The 21,418-nt window shown below is 43.3% G+C and overlaps 1 protein-coding gene across 8 annotated transcripts in view; it reads right to left on the bottom strand.

Moving 5' to 3' along the window:
• Window positions 1–21,418, bottom strand: part of DACH1 (dachshund family transcription factor 1) — a 326,897-nt gene that overhangs the window by 159,086 nt on the left and 146,393 nt on the right. For 7 of the 8 annotated variants that reach the window (XM_083168873.1, XM_083168877.1, XM_083168875.1 and 4 more), the window contains exon 3: window positions 10,631–10,792. The exons of the other annotated variant lie outside the window; for it this stretch is intronic. In XM_083168873.1, the coding sequence (XP_083024999.1) occupies window positions 10,631–10,792 (162 nt within the window). The remainder of the gene's footprint in view (window positions 1–10,630; window positions 10,793–21,418) is intronic. 8 annotated transcript variants of the gene reach the window in all.

Genomic DNA, 21,418 nt, shown 5'->3' with positions numbered 1-21,418 from the left:
AAACACAGCATGTGACATAGCAGGTAGGAGCTGATTGGCTGGCTGTTTATCACTCTCTATTTCATCACTTTTGAAGCTTAGTGCATCTGGCCCCATATGCCTTGTGTGCTTCTTAGGTCACTGCTTATGATTTATAACTGGCTATTACATAATAATGTATTATTGTGTTGCAGAAGCTGACCACGTTGTACGCTTATCCATATACCCTCAGGCATATTATGTAATGTAACGTCAGCGCCAATGGCTGTGCATGACCGAATAGAGCAACACTTGAATTGCTTCCTTGTTCGCTGAAGCGGAGATGGGCAGGGAAGCACCCGGTCCCCGGTCCTCGCCACCTTGCAGAGTGGGACCAGCGAGCGAGTTAGCCGCTTACGTATCCCTGTCTACCAGCCATGCCCCCACCAGCCTCCGTCAGTGCCCGCAAGTGTTATGGATATGTCGCACTGGCGGGCTGGCTCAATCTGTATGTTTACAATGGTGTGGCCGCACCTGGGAGAGGAAAGGAGTTTGGGATTATTCTACAAGGGGAAAGTTGAAACAATGAAACAATGTTAAAACATCCACATTTTTGTGGGCGTCATTATTGTGCTGTAATCCTGACAATTCCAATAACATATTCTGAGAAATGTAGTATTAAGGTAACATACTAATTACAGCAGCCAATGCCTTGCTTCATAGTAAAAGAAGACAGAAATATTTAGCACATTTCTTTGTCTTTGCCAGCACTATTTAGTAAATCATTACCTGACTCAATGTGCAGTCATTATGCATGGCAAAGTGCTGAATGGGTACACAACCAATGGCGGCTCCCATCTGACTGTGGCAGGGGTCTGCCACTACCCATGCCTATCTGGAGAGGAGGAGACAATCAGCTTGTCAGCACTTGCGCAATGGATCTGGCAGTTACCAGGACCGGCGCATGTGCACCAGCGGCGGTTGGACTGTGCATGCGCAAAACACCATCTTCTATGGACAACATCGATTGCAGCCCCTAGAAGCCAGATTGGGCTGCAAGAAAAGGCAGAGAGTGACATCCTACAGGAAGCATGCTTTCTGCCAACCACAACATGCTATAGTAGTAAATGCCTCACCTGGTAACTAGCTCTCAATACAACTTCCATTTGATAAATTCCCTATGTAGCCTGATCAGAATTTTACTTTGAGCTTTAAATTTAAGCACTCTCTGTAAACCAATCTCTTTATTTTGACTTCCACCAATAAAACACTAATGTACCCTAAATGTTCCTCTCTGAACCTCCTCTTGCAGTATCTCAGCTGAGCCATCTTCTACAAATGTATGATGATGATGATAATAATAATAATAATAACAATAATACAATATACAGTGTATTCATATTGAAGATGTGATTATGTTGCTTTGAGAAGTAGCGCAAGAATAACCATTGACAATCTCACTCATGATCATGCATTCACATTATATCCCTGCTACTGACATTATACCAAAGTGGCTGAGATCTGAAACTCACCACCCACCTAATCTTTCTGTACCTTCCTGGGTCTCCTAGAAGAAGGTAACAAAAGTAGGCAAAGTATGTTTTAAGTACTGTAGTATAACTAAGGGCCTATTCCAACATCTCCATATAGTAGTACAGAGTACAAAAAAAAAATAGAAGACATTGTAGGAAAACAAATAGGTACACTACTGATAATCCACCTGATAGGTTTCCGACTCTGTTTTGCTGGATTATTGGTGGTATCCCCTTTGTAGCGTGACCTGACCCCCCCCCCCCCCACACACACACACACACACACAAAAAAACGTCATGCTGCAGTCTGTCTCAACGACGCAGTGTGACTCCCCAGGCTGCACATTTCTCCCCGACTCTCATCTTACCCCACAGCATGACTTCCGCCACTGCTGATCTCCTTCCCTGCAGCACGACCACCACCATAGTGCAACTCCCTTCTTCCCCATTGCCTCACAACCCTCCTGCTGGCCCTCTAAGCCCTCCCACAGGCTAAATCCCACTAACCTACAGTTACTGACTGGCTACACATTGAAGTTCCTTATTGACAATGATATGCAAATGTTCAGTACTTTGTGTGTGTATACAGCATTCGTTCTGTACATGTGTGAATGGGCCCAGTGACACAGGACGCAGTACAGCATCAGATTGTCAGTGATTGATTTATGGGAGGAGAGGGGACAGCAACGACCTCTTTTGGGAAAGTTGTTTAGGGAAGAGGACAGGAACTTTGTCATTGCACAGAGTTTCCTAGCCTCTTACAAGTAGGGTAGCTTCCATGACCCCATGGGTGCCACAAGGTATCACAATGACCCGATCCTGCGTTTTAGGATATTACTACTGTAACAGGACGCATCTACTTAAACACCTCCTGCTTCATTAACATAGAGCTATCAGCGATGGCTACTCCAATCACATCTGATTTATCCCCAGCGTTTCCACTAAGCCTTACATTTCCACAATCAACTTCATTCTATCATAGAATTTATTGTCACAATTGTACCCTCAAACGCATTTAAGCTTATACTAGACAGATCTCCATTAAAATATTACTTTTACTCTGTTCTCCACCTCCTCTCTTTCTACACAAATATAGCAATTTATATTAATGTTCAGGAAAATTGTGTGCATGCCACGAACAGCATTGTCTTATCAATAATATGGGCCATATCAAGCAATCTGTCACAAGAAACTACTTGATATAAAGAAGAGATTGCAGACATCTCAGCAATCAATATTAGGACGGCTACAGTATGGAAGATTCAGCTACTGCATATCATTTTGTCAGCATCTATTTCAATGACCAAATGAAGCATTAATTCAAATCATAAATCTATGGTGATTTAAATCTAGGAATGAGCACCTGCCTGCTTTAATGATTTATTTTGTACATTTCAGTAAGCAGGAGATTTGTCCATATGAACTGACAGGTCACCTTCAGATGCCAGCAGCAGACTGTTTATCACCAAGCAGACTAACATCTCATCTTAGCAAGTAAATATTAAACTAAAAGAATCCAATTGATTCTGGATAGGGGAATGGTCACATTTTTTTCTTCTTCTTATGCCATTAACGCTTTAATATTATTATTTTTTTATCAACCAAAAAAATGTTTTTTCTATTCTCCCCTAAAATGGTAATTCTTGTAGGAGGATGCGAACTCAAGGTTATCATTTTAAATTAGAATGTGGGAGATAAAATAATTACCTATTTGCATCTTTGCCTGCCTGCGATTCCCTTTACATTTTGACCTTTGCTATTCAGCGGTAACAAGTTCACAACTGTTTGCAATACTTATTTGGAGTAATAATATGCTCTATTAAATTCACTATGTCTCCTGGATTACTAAGTCATTATAGAAGCATTTAAATATTTGCATATAAAGAATATTGCCATTTCTGTATGAAATAAAGCTCTCTTTAAGACCCAATGAGGTGTCTAATAATTGGCACATCGTTTGCTTTATTCAATTAATTTCAATAAGATTCTTAAGTATGTTTTAAAGGACCCTTACAATGAAATCAAGAGTCGCGTAAGTGATTCCAACAGCACTGTATTAAATGAGTTAAATTATTAATGCAAAAAAAAAAACAATTACCAATATTAATTTATCCTATGAAAGTTTCCAGGGGCATGTAGTGCAAAGGTTAAGGCTATTGTGAAATGGATGCCATCAGTGCTTCCAAATATTACCCTCAGGATCTACACAGGGGTGTTTTAAGAAATGAGGGCGTATGAGTGCAGGCAGTGATCGGGCCCCCACCTCCACGGCGGTGCAGTAAACTGTGGAATTTTACCAGGGGACATCCCTATTGCGCATGTGCTGGCCATTTTCCCAGTGATATTTTAAGCTCTGCTGAAAGCAGAAGGCCGAAGGATTGGTAAGTAGAATTAAATGGATGTAGGGTGTGCCCTTTGTTGGCCACCCTGGAGGACCCAGGGATTTGTGTGCACCACACACCCTGTACCCATTATTAGGGGCGTAACAAGACATTTGTGGGCCCCATAGCAAAAAAAATGTTAAGGTTCCCCCCCTACTCAGGTCTTCACTAGTGTTGGCATGTCTAGAGCCGCACAGGAGGTATGGTGTTGCCTATAATTTTTACATTGGCCCAGCAAGCCAGAGCCGCGGCTGGAAGTGAATGCCCGGAGCCACGGCCGGGAAGGGTTTCCCCGGAGCCGCAGCCAGGATGTAAGTGTGTCCCTGAAGCCGTGGCCAGTTAGTGTCCCCGTGTCTTCGGCTAGATAGTGTCCCCGAGCCCTCATCAGTGTTAACACTAGAAGTGGTGTAGGGGGTAGCATGCTGGGCCCGGGGGTTCCCCCAACCCGCTGGGCCCCATAGCAACTGCACCCCCTGCACCCTCTATAGTTACGCCACTGCCCATTATAGGTACGTCAGTGCATTTACAGTATCTGACCCATTTGCCTCCCTGACACACAAAAGTGATACACTATTGGAAAATTTCCCAAATTCTATCTCGAAATTTGGGAATCAATACAAAAGGGCATATTTATTAGTTATCGGGTTGTTGGTCTAATAATTATAAGCTTATCATGGCAATAATAAATAAAAGATTGCCTGGATGTATACCCACAGACAGGGTTGGATTAAAGGGCACATGGGCCTGGAGCAGAAGATGAACATGTCATATTGTGCCAACTCAGCAGCTGTATGTGGGCATGTACACAACCAGCCCTGTGTCCCAAAATATATTAACGTTCATCATTTTGTAAGAATAAGTAAAATACAACTTTCATGCTTATGATTGTTTGCTGAACATACAGTCAAGGCCATAAATACATTGACACAATTCTCAAATTTTGTGCTCTATACACCACCACAATGGATTTGAAATGAACCAGACAAGATATCCTTTAAATGCAGACTTTCAGCTTTAATTTGAGGGTATTTACTTCCAAATCAGGTGAACGGTGTAGGAATTGCAACGTTTCTATAAGTGCCTCCCATTTTTAAAGGGACCAAAAGCAATGGGATAATCGTCTCAAAAGCTATTTCATGGACAGGTGTGGGCTATTCCCTCGTTATTTCATCATCCAAAAGATCTGGAATTGATTCCAGGTGTGACATTTGCATTTGGAATCTGTTGCTGTTGGCTCTCAATATGAGACCCAAAGAGCTGTCACTATCAGTGAGGCTGAAAAATCAAAACAAACCCATCAGAGAGATAGCAAAAACATTAGGTGTGGCCAAATTAACTGTTTGGGACACTCTTAAAAGGAAAGAATGCACAGAGAGCTCAGCAACACCAAAAGACCCCGAAGACCACGGAAAACAACTGTGGTGGATGAAGTATTATTTCCCTAGTGAAGAAAAACCCTTCACAACAGTTGGCCAGATCAAGAACACTCTACAGGAGGTAAGTGTATGTGTGTCAAAGTCAACAATGAAGAGAAGACTTCACAAGAGTGAATATAGAAGATGTAAACCAGGCATGTCCAAAGTCAGGTCCGGGGGCCAATTGCGGCCCATGCTGTTATTTCAAGCGGCCCGCAGCCTCCAGCTGGAAGTGGACAGAGCATCAGATGTGGGAAGCACAGAACAGGACACTAAAGGTGGGAAAGGTGGGGCCCCGGTGAGCGCGCCTTTACCTTTCTATCTGCTGCAGTGAGGAGGTGCCTGCCACCACAGTCAGATTTGTTTGGCGTCTGACCCCTGCTGCTGTAATCGTATATCACCCTACTCCCCAATCACAGTGACAGCAGGGATTGGGGAGGGGGGCATCAAGGTGGAAGCTTGCTCCCATAACATGCAGAGCGGAGGAGGGTGGCAGTGGGAGCCCAAGCATCTCCTGTCCTTGCAGTGCCTGCTTTGCCTCTCCTTCCTCTGGCTCACACAAGGGGCTGGGAAACATACAGAGAAGAGAGAGGGCAGAGTAGGGGACATACAGTCAAGGAGGGTCAGGCTGGGGGACACCCAGTGAATGGAGGCAGTGATGGCCATTCAGAGAAGGAAGAACAGGGGCAGGCTGGGGGACCTACAGTGAATGGGGGCAGAGTGAGGTACATAGTGAATGGGGGTCATACAGTGAATGGGAGTCATACAGTGAATGAGGGTCAGACTTGGGGACATACAATGAATGGAGGCACTGATGGACATTAAGAGAAGGGGGGCAGGCTGGGGGACAGAGTGAATGGGTGCAGAGTGGGAAACATACAGTGAATGGGGGACATACAGTGAAGGAGAGGCAGGCTGGGGGACATTCAGTGAATGGGGGCAGGCTTGGGGAAATTCAGTGAAGGGGCAGGCTGGGGGACATAGAGTGAATGGGGGCAGAGTGGGGGACCATTCTGATGTGATTAATGATTCAAAGAATGTCAGGTTGAATGGTCGGCCCCCACACATTTACACTTCACCATCTGGCCCTAGTCTCAAAAAGTTTGGACACCCCTGATGTAAACCATTGGTGAGCCTCAAAAACAAGAAGACCAGATTAGAGTTTGCCAAACAACAGCTAAAAAAGCCTTTACAGTTCTGGAACAACATCCTATGGACATATGGCACAAAGATCAACTTGTACTAGAGTGATGGGAAGAGAATAGTATGTACAAGGAAAGGAACAGCTCATAATCCAAAACATACTAACTCATCAGTGAAGCATGGTGTTAGTAATGTCATGGTGTGGGCATGTATGGCTGCCAATGAAACTGGCATAAAAGAAAGGTGGAGTGATGCCAGTCGCACAGGAGAGTAATATATTTATATGTACAGGAGACCCCCCATGAAAGAATATTCACCATGGTATATCGGTCAAGATTTCGAGGGTGTGCTATCACTGGACAAAAAATAATACAATTTCAGGGAAAAAAAAGAAAAGATTGTACCTGTGTGGTGCACCGAGAGGAAGTTTAATAACATTTTAAAAGTAACTTTTATTTAGAACAATGTTAAAATGTTGCAAAATATACTGTAAAACACAAAACATACATATGACACAGACAGTGTAGAATAAAAAGGATACTTAATCCTCACACAGTGGGGCACCAATGTACTGTCTTCCCCCACTAATAAAGCATAAATCTCGTAAGGCTGCATTCATGAAAAAATTGTGCTTGCACTGTACTGGGCTGCTGTCTGTGTCATTATATGTATGTTGTATGTCTTATATTCGCAACATTTTAACATTGTTCTCAATAAAAGTTACATTTTATTAAACTTCCTCTCGGTGCACCACACAGTGACATTCTTTCCTTTTTTTCCTGAAAATGCCAATGTCACTGGTTCCCCTGTATTTATTGATAATGTAACTGCTGAAAAAAGCAGCATGACGAATTCTGAAGTGTTTCAGGCAATATTATTTATTTATTACCAGTTTCTTATATAGCGCACACATATTCCGCAACGCTTTACAGAGAGAGTATTTGAACATTCACATCAGTCCCTGCCCCAGTGGAGCTTACAATCTATATTCCCTACCACATGTACACTCACACATTCTAGGGTTAATTTTGTTGGAAGCCAATTAACCTACCTGTATATCTTTGGATTGTGGGAGGAAACTGAAGTACCCGGAGTAAACCCATGCAAGCACGGGGAGAATATACAAACTCTGCAAAGTTAGGTCCATGGTGGGGATCGAACCCATGGCCTTATCATTGTGAAGCGGTAATGCGAACCATTACACCGTCCATGCTGCCCAATTATTATTTGCTCATATTCAGTCACATGCTTCAGAACTCATTGGACGGCGCTTCACATTGCAGACAGACAATGACCTGAAGCATACTGCAAAAGCAACCATTTTTATTAAGCCAAATAAGTGGAATGTTATGCAATGGTCAAGTCAGTCACCTGACCTGAATCCAAATGAGCATGTATTTCACTTGATGAAGACAAAACTGAAGGAAACATGCCCCAAGAAAAAGCAGGAACGGAAGACATTTGCAGTAATGGCCTTGAGGAGCATCACCGGGGATGAAATCCAGCGTATGGTGATATCTATGCGTTACGGACTTCAGGCTGTAATTGACTGCAAAGGATTTGCAACAAAGTATTAAAAAGTGATTTAGGATTGTTTAGTTTGTCCCATTATTTTTGTTCCCTTAAAAAGTGGGATTTAATTCCTACACCGTTCATCTGATTTGGATGTAAATACCCTCAAATTAAAGCTGAAAGTCTGCAGTTAGAGGACATTTTGTTTAGTTCATTTTAACTAAATTGTGGTGGTGTACAGAGCCCAAAATATGATAATTATGTTGATGTCCCAATTTATTTATGGACCTGAATGTATGACCAGGTGGGTGGTGGTCATCATCATGCTGTCATAATTATGGACCTAGTTATATGTAGAGCCCTGGAGCTGTTGTCTAATTCTCACCATTGTTAGGTGCTAATGGGAAAATGTGGCTAAAGACTAAAAAACGCGTTCTCGGCAATATTGTCCATACATACAAAGCTCTCAGAAAGCAATGCATTCCAGGGCTTGGATGCAGTGTATATGGGCTTCTCATCTCATGGCTGCCAAGTTGTTCTGTACATGCACAGAATGACTCCTGGGTCAGAAACCTGTATACTCAAATTACAATTCTTATCAGAAGAGCTGTCCTTTGTGATACTGGTTTCATATGTAAGCAGGAAGTTGTGGGATAACACTGCATCAGGAATGCATTAGTACACCCAATTGGCTTGATAATCAGCACAAAAGCAGGCCCCATTTGGGGAATGCTGTTGCAATAGACAATGGGGGACAACAACAAAGATGGTGTAATGGATAGCAGTACTGCTCCACAGCACTGAGGTCATAAGTTCACTTCCCACCACAGCCTTAACTGTGTGGAGTTTGCAGTGCTTGCGTTAGTTTCCTCCAGGGTCCTTTCACAATCTAAAAATATTCTGGTAGGTTAATTGCCACCTCCAAAATAAAATAAATAACTCAAATATGTAAGTGTGTGGATGGGTGAAGAGGTTCTTATAAGCCATACATAATTATACTGCAGCCACTGTCAGCATATGGCCATTAATGAGAAATGGGTTCTATAGATTGTAAACTTGCGAGCAGGGTCCATCTTCCTCTATGTCAGTTTTTTACTACCCAGTTTGTTTTTTCCCTGTTTCTTATAGTAATGCGCAACAGAATTGGCTGCACTATATAAGAAACTATATATAAATAAACAATAAATCTACAATATGCACTAAGCCTTGTAGAGATATAAAGTGGATGGAGATAAAGGGACCGGTTCTGGTTTACTCTGCAAACTGCAAACATCGCACCAAGCACATGAGACTACGCTCTGCCGAATAGCCGCCCCCCCCCCCCCCCCCGCACCGCGGAATCCCCTCTTTAACATGCGAGGAGGTCTGTAACATATATACATACCCTTACATACCTCCGCTGCAGGAGAAATCATTCGATGGTCACGTCCTGTAACATCAGCCGCCTGCCCCCGGCAGAAATTGTCCCGTCCGCGTACCCATGACAATGCCCAGCATTTTCACGGGGGAACCAATAAAATTCTGGGCATTCCACTTTCCTGCCGCCATCTGCCCCTGGCCTGCCCATATCCTTGCGAATGGCTTGGTGAGCAAGTCGCCAAACCATTCGCAAATGCATTCTGCACATGCGCATAATAGACAAATAGACTATGGGCATACGCAGACCCCTAAACATCTGGACAGGGAAAAACTCGCTATAATGTGAGTGAACCAGAATGACCCACAAAGTATCAACCAGCTCCTATCAGCCTCCAAAGCTTAGTAAATAGACCCGTATGTCACCTAATTCAAATGTGAGTACTTTTTTTTTAATCACTCACAAATTTTTTTGTCCATCTCTATTTTTGTGAAAATATATACACTAGTAAGCCAGCTCAAAGCCAATTCTTCGAAAGCTAGTAGATGTAGTTTCAATCGCTGCCAGCAGATGGTAGTGTTTCGGAGGAGTCTAGACATATATATATATATATATATATATAAAACAACTATACATTATTACTTCTAAAGTAACATACACTGCAAAAATACACTCTCACATCATACTCTTTAATGGGAACCAAATCACCACTTGCATTCTATTCCTCTTCTTCAGGGAGACCAGAGAGAACATGAGTGTATATCTCTATGGATCTCAAACACTGTAATATACTGTAATATTAAAAAAACTACTATATGTAATAAGCATAGTAAGTAGTTTTCAACATAAGTTGATTTTCAATAAACTATTAACACTTTCAACAAAACATTCTAAAAATAATGAATTTGTTGTTGGGCTATATAGTATCCCTTTTATTCATATAGACAGGTTTTCAAAATTATAAATATCATATAAATATCTTTTAGTTCATGCTTTCAACATATTATATGACAGAGACTATACCCTTCAAATATCAAACTATTCTCATTATGGGGCAGATGTATTAAGCCTTAACAAGAGATAGATGCAACGGTGATAAGGAGAGATAAACGTCCAGCCAATCAGCTCCTTACTGACTTTTTTCAAACACAGGCTGTAACATGGCAGTTAGCAGGTGATTGGCTGGACGTTTATCTCTCCTTATCACCCTTGGATTTATCTCTTGTTAAAGCTTAATACATCTGCCCCAATGTATGTTATTCTTTAGTGTCAGACCAAAGGTATGCAAGTAACAAGCTATATGTGATTATGTTCAATTGAATTAGTGCTTACCAACACTGGAATTGAGATCACCATTGTCAGAGTCTGCCCCGTGCTGTGTATTGCTGCCATGGTAGTTGCTCATAGCTTCTAATTTGATTTTTTTAACCTTCATTGCTTCAGCTATGGCCGCGTTGGTAGCGGCAGCAGCAGCTGCAGCCGCCGCTGTTAAACCTGCAAAATGGTCAGAACAGATTGTTTAGTAATTACATTACTAATATTATTATTACTAATAGTAAAAATAATATTACTACTATTCAGCTATTATTCTGAACAGTAGGTTATAGTATAAATGGTCATGTGTCTGGGTCAACAGTCAATGGTCCGAGAAAAGACAAAGGTCACCAGGTCGATATGGAAATAGTCAATACATGAAAATGTTGATATGAGTTTTTCGTGGTTTTTTTTGTGTCATTTTGTAGATTTCAGCACATGGACCCCAAACTAATGTTAAGGGACCCCTTGCATAGTTTGTTTCACTCGCCATGCTTCAGTAAAGGTGTCTTGCTCTACTCAGCACACTTTACCATTCCCAGTGGGAGTCCATATGGATGATAAAGTATGAAAAAGTTTAAAAAATAAAAAAAATAGGTGTTGACCTATTGACTATTAACCTAGACACTGTTGACCTATAGAAAGGATACCGGATATAACATATAAAAGACATTGAGTTGTACTCTACGTTTCACCCTCTCATAGTGGAATGTAGGATATCCTTATAGGACATAATTCAATAATTTAAATACAATTATATGTACAATTATTATGTTATAATGTTTATTTAAATTTAATAATTAATACAATTATTTTCTCTAGTTATGTGTGGAACCTTGAAGCAGTCGAGTTTCCAATGACACACATTTTTGCCATACACTTAAGTAAGTAAATACTGGGCAGATTACTGTTATCCATTTCCAGCATTAACGTCAGTGTACAATGTTCCAAACTGGTATTTGTATTCCAAGCTATGCAGTGAAACAAGGTAGCTTTATTAATATGAGTCTTAAATTGTACAGTATACATTGACAGCATTTACAGATCGTGATTAGAAAGCTCAGTGCAGCTACTACATGGGAGAAAAGTCAGACATGTGGCATTAATACGCAGTCTTGGTTACCAACCATCTGATAGGCAGATGGCATAAAATGATTCTCCAGCTGAAATGGTGTGCCACATTGTTTAAAACCTTGTTTGTAGTCTACATGTTAACAAAGCCATATTGATATACACAATAAATCATGGCAGTATTGGAACAGTCTTGTTAGTTTCAATCACAAACGTTCTCTCCCTTAGTAATGATGGCCAGATCCGTAAGAAAAACAAATTGAACAAAAAGAATACCACTGTTGTTTAGATATCAACTAGAACCATTTTCTAGCAGCAGAAATATCATTTTATTTCTATAGTATTGTACTATGGGGACACATAGATGCTTGAATGTTTTATGTAATTCTCATGCTTCTTTATAAATAGTTTTTTATATATTTTTTACTAGCAAATAACGTCCTATGGGCAAATAGAAATTATCACTCATTTCAACCTAATGTACCAATTTTATTCAACATTGTTATAGCTTGCCAAATTGTTATGCTGCATTTACACCAGTTATAAAGTGATTCACATACCGGTATGTATCACTCAGGCGGCCTGATGTTTTAGTAGGTCCTTGCAGCTTTCACCCATGTATTGTAAAGACATATACAAAACTTTATGCAAAAAAATAATTAGATTTATACAGTAGATGTCGATTTAATAGTGAACCACTGATGACCGGCGGCTTTGACCAATGTGTTTCAAACGGTGTCTGTAATTAACCCGTTTTGGCCAGGGTGGGTAGTTTTCTACCCTGCACTTTAACATTTTTGTCAAAAACAATTCCATCAGTTTTATACATTAGGTCAAATGCTATACTAGTCTAATGTAGCTTTAATTGCTAGCGCAGTTTAAAACCCATCGGACAAAGGCGCCAATCATTGATACCTTGAAAAACTGACAGAAAGTGAATCTACCCCATGTTAATAGTAAATGGTTGCAGTAGAACGGTAAAGCAAGAAAATCAATGGTAGGCCCATAAAGAGATGGATCTCCAGTGGGGACATGACCACATTAAAGAGCTCTTTAATAGCAACTAATTTAAGCATGTGTGAATAGTCTATGGACTGGTTCTGGTAAGCCCACAGACTGCACCACTGAAATTTAACTTGTGAGTCCTAGGGTTTGACATCAGGAGCCTAGCATTGAATCGTTGCCAGGCTTTCAATATCAAGTTGCGTGATGTGTTGAGTAGTTGTGATCGCATCAAAACCATTTAATCATATAACCATCAGTGTTCGCATGTGCAGGAGTAGCTGGAGCTTTGTGCATGTGTACATACAAATGAGTCCCCAATTAACATTGCTGAGATGCTTTTGCACGTGCGTATGTATTACAGCAAGGAATACACATGCCTGGGTGTGAGCAGTCTTATCCGCCATTGCTAATAGCATTTCCTATGGATGGCAGGTGCCCCTATTCACACGTGCTCCTACGTGGTCACTCTAACGTGGCAAGCCAGTCGCACCCACAAATAATCACGAGTGCAATGAAAATGGACATATCGGTAAACTGTGCTGTGGAAACCACTTCTGGGTAGCAGCATCTGAACACAAGCAGTCAGCAATGGAAAAGCCATCAGAAATCAAAATTAAATGGAAGGCAACCATTGGAAACTCTTCATTCAATGGAAAAAGCATTTCTATCAGATCAGGAGCATCAATGGTGGCTAACCATAAGTTGCCAATTAACTGCACTAGTCCAGGGTTAGATCAGATATCTGGGAGAGTTCAAGGGAAATCTGAAGAGATTTGCAGCTTCAGATAGAATATGTCTGCGTAGTGGCTTAACTGTCACTTACTGGTCAGATATGCTCGGTTACCAGCCATAGCAGCTGGTCCTTTTCATTCTCCCTTGTCATCAAAACGCTATCATGTGATATGAAACAGAAATGAAATGAGGAGCAACTGTTTATATATATATAGGTAAAAGTATTTAAAAATTTGAATGAACACTTTTTTTGGCCCACACACTACAGCAATGGACAGCAAATACAGTACAATGTCATATTTTACAGCTTTGTACATTTGGCGCCTGATTCTGGTTCACTCGCAAAAGCAAATTCTCTCTCTCTTGGAAAATATGGATGTGAGGTCCCAGAAGTTCCATAGCAGCCACCTGCATTAAGTACAACAAGGATCCTCATAGACATCACTCATTTTTTTGGGTAGGCAGTCCAACCATCATTGCAGTACATTTAAATAGACAGTACTGTATCAGATTAGTCAGGTGATGGTTCTTTGTATACCTGTAAGGTCTGCTCTTTGTCCTACATGTTATGGGTAGGATGTACTAAAGAAAAAATGCAGTAAAACCCCCGTTTTCTGTGGTTTTACCACATTTAAAATGTATTAAGACCAAGCCACCGCATTTTCACCAGCCAGGGTATCGCCACCTTTGGGTGGTGATACCCTATAGAAGCCTATAGGCTTTTTATCGCCACCCACCACAACCCACTGCAGATGCTGACTCCCCTTCCCCTGGCTTACCTTCCTCCAGGAAGCCTGGACCCGTTAAACTCCTCTTCCCCCTAGCAACACAGCTGGAGGTCCTTCCGGCTGCAGGGGGGAGAAGGAGGCGCCAGGGAGAGCCTGGTTAGGCTTCTGGCTGTGGGGGAGGAGGAGGCACCCAGGTAGGTGATGGAGATCTCCGCGCACACCACATCACTGGTATCGCGGGGGCCTCTGTCACCACATTGCGATGCTAATTGTATATGTCAGTGCATATGCAATAGTATTGCTGTGGTGGCGCAGCGAGGGGTGGTGATGTATTTTAATACATCCCGCCCCTTCTTTCCAACAGCAAAGGAGAGAAGGAAATTGCTGCAAGAAACATAGTAAGTATGAGGAATGCTGGATCAACCAACTGGGATGGGGGGAATTTGGACAACAGAGCAAGTTGGGGGAAAGGTAGTAGACAGGTCGTGTAAGATTTTGATAACATCAGGCAACTTTTTAATGTATTTTTGCTGAAAATACATATTAGCCAAAAATAGATACTACGACGCATCAGGCAACTGCATTGATTTATTTTCCAATGCAACAATATATCTGTGTGCGACTGACTCTTTTAATCTGAATACGAAATGCTACAATGTAGCAGCCACAGCTTTATTGCAATACAAGTTACGCTGTGTTCCTGCCTTTATTACAGCCGTTCCTTGCCTTTATCAATTACATGTAAATTTCTCCACTTAGAACCAACACTAAGGGGGCCAATACATCAGTCACATATCAGAACAGTTCCCCTATCTTTGGGGCGTGACCACGGCAGCGCGGGAGTGAGGTGGTGTGTGCGAGCTCCCTGGAGCTAAAAATCCTGCTCCAAATGGTCCGGGTTGGTTAGCCGTGGCTACCCGGTAATGGATATCAGTAGCTCGGCTACCTCCATCCCCTGAACTGGCTGCCTCCATTCCCTGATATCGGTGCCTAAGACCCCTGGTGGACGCATGGGAGCGGCAGATGGAAATCGGCAGCTCTGCATTCCCGCTGGTCTCTGAACACGCTTGAAGGTGCAGAGAATCTGAGATATTAATAGACCTGTTGCCGGTCTCAATCGGTGCCCGTGGCGTCTGGTGTACCGAACAGTGCGGGCTGTTCCCTGTGGAGTCTCCGAAGAGGACAGCGGCGCCGGAGTTTCTGCCTGGCGGTGACATCATCCGGGCGCGACGCACCTCCGACAGTGAGGTTGCTGCCGTGCGGCGTGCAGCCGAAGCGGCAAAGACGGGCGGACCCGGCGTTACCCCTCTGGCGGAGCGGGGGCAGACTGAGGAGGAAGGGGCAGGTTGGCTCTACTGAGTAGCGGGCGGTGGACCCGACGGAGGGCACGGGAACCAGCCGGCCATACCTGTGCCATACCTGTGATTAGGACTGTGGCATCCCCGGCGTCTGTTGTACAGCCTGACCTGAGCCTTTGAAGACAACGACACACAACGGCATCGACATACAGTAATGTATCGGTTTATTATTTTACATCAAAAGCTGGTTAGCCCATAAAAGGACATTCTAACAGAAGGTATGTGTCTCGAGCTGAGCCTACTGTCTGTCCCCCACTGCTGTACAAGCCTGATGATCAGCACAGATTAACTCTGCCTTTGCCAATAACCGCCTTCTCTCTGCAAAATATTAACCAACTACCCTATGCTCCATCGTACTTTGTGCCATCTCTCCTACGTTTCCATGCGTTGAATCAGCTTGATTTGCACGGTCTACAGGAAGCATTGGCAGCGGCTGTTATACAAGAGGTTTTTGTACTGTATATATGCTGCGGACCCTGAGGTGACCCCATTGACTGTCCCCCCTTAGGAGCGCAAGGCTGATGATTAGTGCGGACTAACCTTTCCCGGCTAATAACCTCCTCCTTGCTGTGACTAACCATCTGCCGTATGCTGTACTGTACCCTATACTGCTATCCTTACGCTTATAGGCTCTGAAGTAATGTGGACTGGGCTATCGCTCCCTCATAGGGAGTAAAGAATTCGATAAAGTCTGGGAGATACTGATTACAGTTTCCCGGCACCATCTTACAGCGTAGTCACAGGAGCATCCAGGCAACTACTGCGAGCCTTAATATTGCTTCTTCTGCTGTTTCTACGCTATTAATCAGCAACTAACCTGCTTGACATTGTGGTCTTTGATTCACATTGGTGCGTTTGGAGTGGTTGCTTTGGTTTGTAGCGCTTTCCTTAGTGCTAGGTAAAAGTTGGATTTGGACGTGGACTTAAACGCCCTGGCCTAAGCATTAACCTGGACATTGTGACTGTACATGGTGCGGACTGAAGTGATAATGATATTTGCTAGATAAACGGTCAGAAGATTATAACGCTGGTTGAATACTAACCCCTATCCCGCTGGTTTGGTGGGCCCGCTGCATGGAGTGTTAAGCGCTCCCTAGTTAAATCCTAAGTGCCGATAGTTGTGGTCCGAGGGGTAACATTAATTTTTTTTTTTTTTCTCCTTTTGGGGTTCGGACCTATTACTATAAGTTGCTGATTAGGCACGGTTATAATGGGGAAGACAGGAAACGCCGCTGCGGCGGCGAGACTGGAGAAGTATGCCCGGTCGCAAAATACAAGTAAATCACAAACCCCCTTAAATACCCCGGTCACCTCCCCCTCAAAAAGCTCCCCTGGTGATCCACATGATCTACCAGAAATAACTTTACAGCAGGTCTTGGAGGCCATCAGGGGTAGCGAACAAAGATTAACAGACAAAATTACAGAGGTACAGGCCGATGTAACTTGCTTAAGGCAAGACCTCAAAATTGTAAAAGAGCAAATTCTAGAAGCCGAAGGCCGTATCTCCAGATTGGAGGACAGTAACAATGTGTTGCTGGCAAAGTTTGAATGTTTCTCCTCACAAATGAAGGAGATGAGAAGTAAAATATCCGACCTTGAGGGCAGGTGCCGTAGAAACAATATCAGAGTGGTCGGGATGCCTGAGCATGAGGAGGGGGATGATCCGGTGAAGTTTATGGAGAGCTGGTTTAGAGAGAAGTTTGGAAAAGAGACCTTATCGGCCTTTTTCTCGATTGAAAGGGCGCATAGAGTCCCTGCAAGAGCCCCCCCCCCTGGTGCCCCCCCGCGAACCCTAATATTGAAAACATTACATTACGCGGATCGAGACAACCTCCTGAAGGCCGCACGGGTGAAAGGCCCCCTTGAACACAATGGGACTAGGATCTCGTTGTTCCCCGATTTTGCGCAAGATGTGCAAAAAGACAGGGCCAAGTACACTGAGATTAAACGAAGGCTCCGTAATGCGGGGTTAAAGTATTCAATGATATACCCCTCTAAGTTGAGGGTGGTGGCCGGTGGCAATACAGTCTTTTTTACGAGCCCACAGGAGGCCGTAAATTGGATCGATAAGTGGGTGCCGGGGACTCAGCAGCCGACGGACCCAGTGCGTTGAAAGATTTTTGATAAAAAACTCCAGGGAGCTCACCGTTCGATGGTGGTTGGGAGATAGAGCCCCAAGGAGTAGATGGGAGAAGGGGGTACAGGGGATTAGGTATACCTGGGGATAGAGGGTATACAGGGAGGGGGGAGGGTTGGAATGTTATATGTTGTGTGTGTTTTTGTAGAGTACAAACTGGTTCAGAAGCTAAGACATTAGTGTCGAGATGGTGTTTGCTCAACTGGCATCCGGTAGGACTAAGCAGCAATCCTGGAGGGACGTTGAGGTGACATGGCGGGCCTAGGTAGTAAAAAGGGGACTACCAAATTTCTAACATGGAATGTTCGGGGTTTAAACGAGAAGACTAAACGGTCCCTAGTGATAAATCAAGTAAGGAAATATGAGGCCGATGTCACTGCCCTAGTGGAAACGCATCTTATGGGGGGGAAATACCTAGCCTTAAAAAGACCGTGGGTTGCCCATGCTTATAGCGCCTCCTTCACGTCTTCCTCCAGGGGAGTTGTAGTACTGATCAGGAAATCTCTTCTTTTTACATGTAATAGAGTTAGCATTAATCCAGCAGGGTGTTATGTTTTTCTAGACTGTGAGATTGACACCAGACGATTATTATTATTGAGTGTGTATGTCCCTCCGCCATTTTCCTATCGGGTCTTGTTGAAAGCTATAGAGTTTGTGGCAGCAGCTCCCGATGTCCCGACAATATGTATGGGGGATTTTAATAATGTAATCAACCCTCAGCTGGATCGGTGGAAGAGGGCCCCCTCGGGGAACATGGGTCAAAACATGGGATTTGCCAACTTTATAAAAGATGTAGGGTGGGTGGATGTTTGGCGGGAACGAAACCCAACTACACTACAGTATACATGCTTCTCTACCTCCTATACTGCCTTTTCTCGTCTTGATTTAATCTTAGTCTCAAGAGAGCTCACTTCGCGGGTGCAGAAAATTGAACACAAAGCAAGAGGCATATCCGATCACTCCCCAGTGTATTTAGAACTCACAACGGATAATGATAGGGGATGTGGCTTTTGGAGGTTAAATCCAAATTGGCTACACCGTATCAACGCTAGATGTAATTTAGAGACGCAATGGCAGGAATTTTGGGTACTCAACCAAGATACGGTGCCCGCTCCCATACTGTGGGATGCCTTTAAGGCGTTTCTACGTGGTACCTGTAAAAAAGTTATTGTAGAAATTAAAGCAGACACCAGGGCGGATATAGGAGATAAGGAGTTGAAATCCCTCTTACATGAGAGAGAATACATAATTAATAAATCTGATTCCTCTTATCAGAACTGGCAGGAGGCACAGTCGAGATGGCTAGAGGCCGTTGAAAGGGAGAATCAGGACATTATGCGTCATATATCCCATGTGAGATATCAAAATTCAGAGAAATCAGGGAAGTATTTAGCCCTACTGGCCAAAGCCGAACAGCCTACTAGTAGAATAGCTAAAATAAACAATGCCTCTGGAGAGTTGGTTAGCTCCACTCCAGAGATTGGCGAGGCTTTCAGGGACTACTTCTCCCACTTTTACGAGACCCGACTTATGGCCAACTCGACGGAGATAGAAGAGTATATTAGGCAAATTGCGCTCCCAAGATTAGATTCAGAGGCCAAGACAGAGTTGGATGCTTGCATCACTGTCGAGGAAATAAAGTCGGCTATAAATGATCTTCCGAGTGGTAAAGCCTCAGGAATAGACGGCATACCTCCCGAAGTATATAAAAAACACAGGGAAATTTTAGCCCCCATGCTTAGGGAGACACTGGCTAATTGTTATGAGCTGGGTTCTCTGCCAGACACAATGAAGGAGGCAAAGGTGATCCTGCTACTAAAAGAAGGCAAAGATCCACAAATGATGGATTCATACAGACCTATCTCTTTGATTAATGTAGAGGCCAAAGTGTTAGCCAAAATTCTGGCTAAGAGGCTCAGTCGACATATTTCGACCTTGGTCCATTCGGACCAGACAGGCTTTATGCCTGGAAAGTAAACAGCCATTAATCTTAGGAAGCTGTTTAGTCACCTACAGCTGCAATCAAGAGATGATAATCCGGCAGCAATAGCCTCTATTGATGCAACTAAGGCCTTCGACGCCGTAGAATGGCCCTATCTATGGACTGTACTTCAGGCCTTCGGGCTGGGTCCCAATTTTATTAAATGGATACAAATGTTATACCACAAACCATATGCCAGGATAGCGGTGAATGGATGGACCTCTCCATCCTTCCCCCTGGAAAGAGGGACTAGGCAGGGATGTCCTCTATCCCCAGCCTTATTTGCCCTGGCGATAGAGCCTCTAGCGTGTTTATTGAGACAGTACCCCTCACCGTTGGGTCTTGCATACGGTAGGGAGCATGTGACGGTTTCATTGTACGCTGACGACCTTTTAATCTATATGTCAGATCATAGGCTCATGCTCCCTGTAGTATTGGACTTGATGGAGAGGTTTGGCTATTACTCTGGCTTCAAAGTAAACTGGTCGAAGTCTACAATCCTCCCGCTTGGCAAACGGGGAGATTGTACACAGATGGGGACATGCTTATTGCAGTGGGTTACAACTTTCAAATATCTTGGGGTCGTCATTTCTAGAGGCCCAGATGAGTTCATACAGTTGAATATTTCCCCTCTGATGGTTTGGCTAAAATCGAAACTAAAGTCCTGGAAGAAACTTCCACTGATCGTATCGGGAAGGATAAATGGTGGTCCTCCCCAAAATTCTCTATGTAATTCAGCATTCACCTATTTACCTGCCTAAATCCATGTTTAGGAAATTCAACAGTATGCTCTCATCCTTTATTTGGAAGGAGGCTCGTCCAAAAATTCAGCTTAACAATCTGATGAGGCCTAGAGGGAAAGGGGGACTGGGTCTCCCAGATCTTAGAAGATACTATGTGGCTTCTCAAATGATGCAACTAAGGCCATGGGTAACCCAGGGAATTGAAGGTAACGCAATTGCGACGTCCTTGGCCGACATGTCATCACCAGGTAAAACACCACTGGGGAGGTTATTGAAGGGATCTATAATTCCTCGGGACGCCCCCCTCATGGTTCAAGCCATTAAAATATGGAATGAAGCGCACCAAGGGTTGGATGTAGCCCTATTGGACTGTGAATACTCATTAGAAATACTCTTCTCTGAAACTGAATTCAGAGACCTCCAGATTAAGGAGGCATGGCATACACACTCCATTACTACCCTGAGGCAGTTATATAACTCAACCAGCATTAAATCCTTTGAACAGTTGAGGACACAATATGGACTCCCCAACTCATATTTTTTTCGATATCTACAGATTAGGGACGCTTTGCGCCAGTACTTTCCTGGCCCAACCCCTCTATTCGGGGAACCTCCCCTGAAAATGTTATTAAGATCAGCAAACAACAAATTAACCTCCCGGATTTATAGATTGCTCGGCGAAATTAGGTATGAGGATCGGTTAAAGAGTATAAGAGAGAAGTGGGAGGTGGACGTGGGTTCCTTAAGCCTTGAAGAGTGGAATGAAGCAATGAGCTCAGTATGTAAGGCTACGAATGCACTTAGTACCCAGCAGATTCAACTATATATACTCTATAGAGCATATCTATCTAATACAGTAATTTCTAAATTTAAGGGCCAATCGTCTAACAACTGTCCCAAATGTAACCACGGCCCAGGTACATTCATTCACCTCTTATGGGAGTGTGGGGTGATTGCAGGTTATTGGGCTCGAGTGAAACAAGTGATGATAGCAACAGGCTGTACGCATGAAGAGCTTACTATTAAGGGCTGTCTGCTGGGAATAGTGGGG

The sequence above is a fragment of the Crinia signifera genome, chromosome 2 (assembly GCF_055691185.1).
Source record: "Crinia signifera chromosome 2, ASM5569118v1, whole genome shotgun sequence".
In the NCBI taxonomy this organism is placed as follows: domain Eukaryota; kingdom Metazoa; phylum Chordata; class Amphibia; order Anura; family Myobatrachidae; genus Crinia; species Crinia signifera.
The sequence above is the reverse complement of the archived record's forward strand: the minus strand, read 5'-3'. Positions and strand labels throughout refer to the sequence as shown.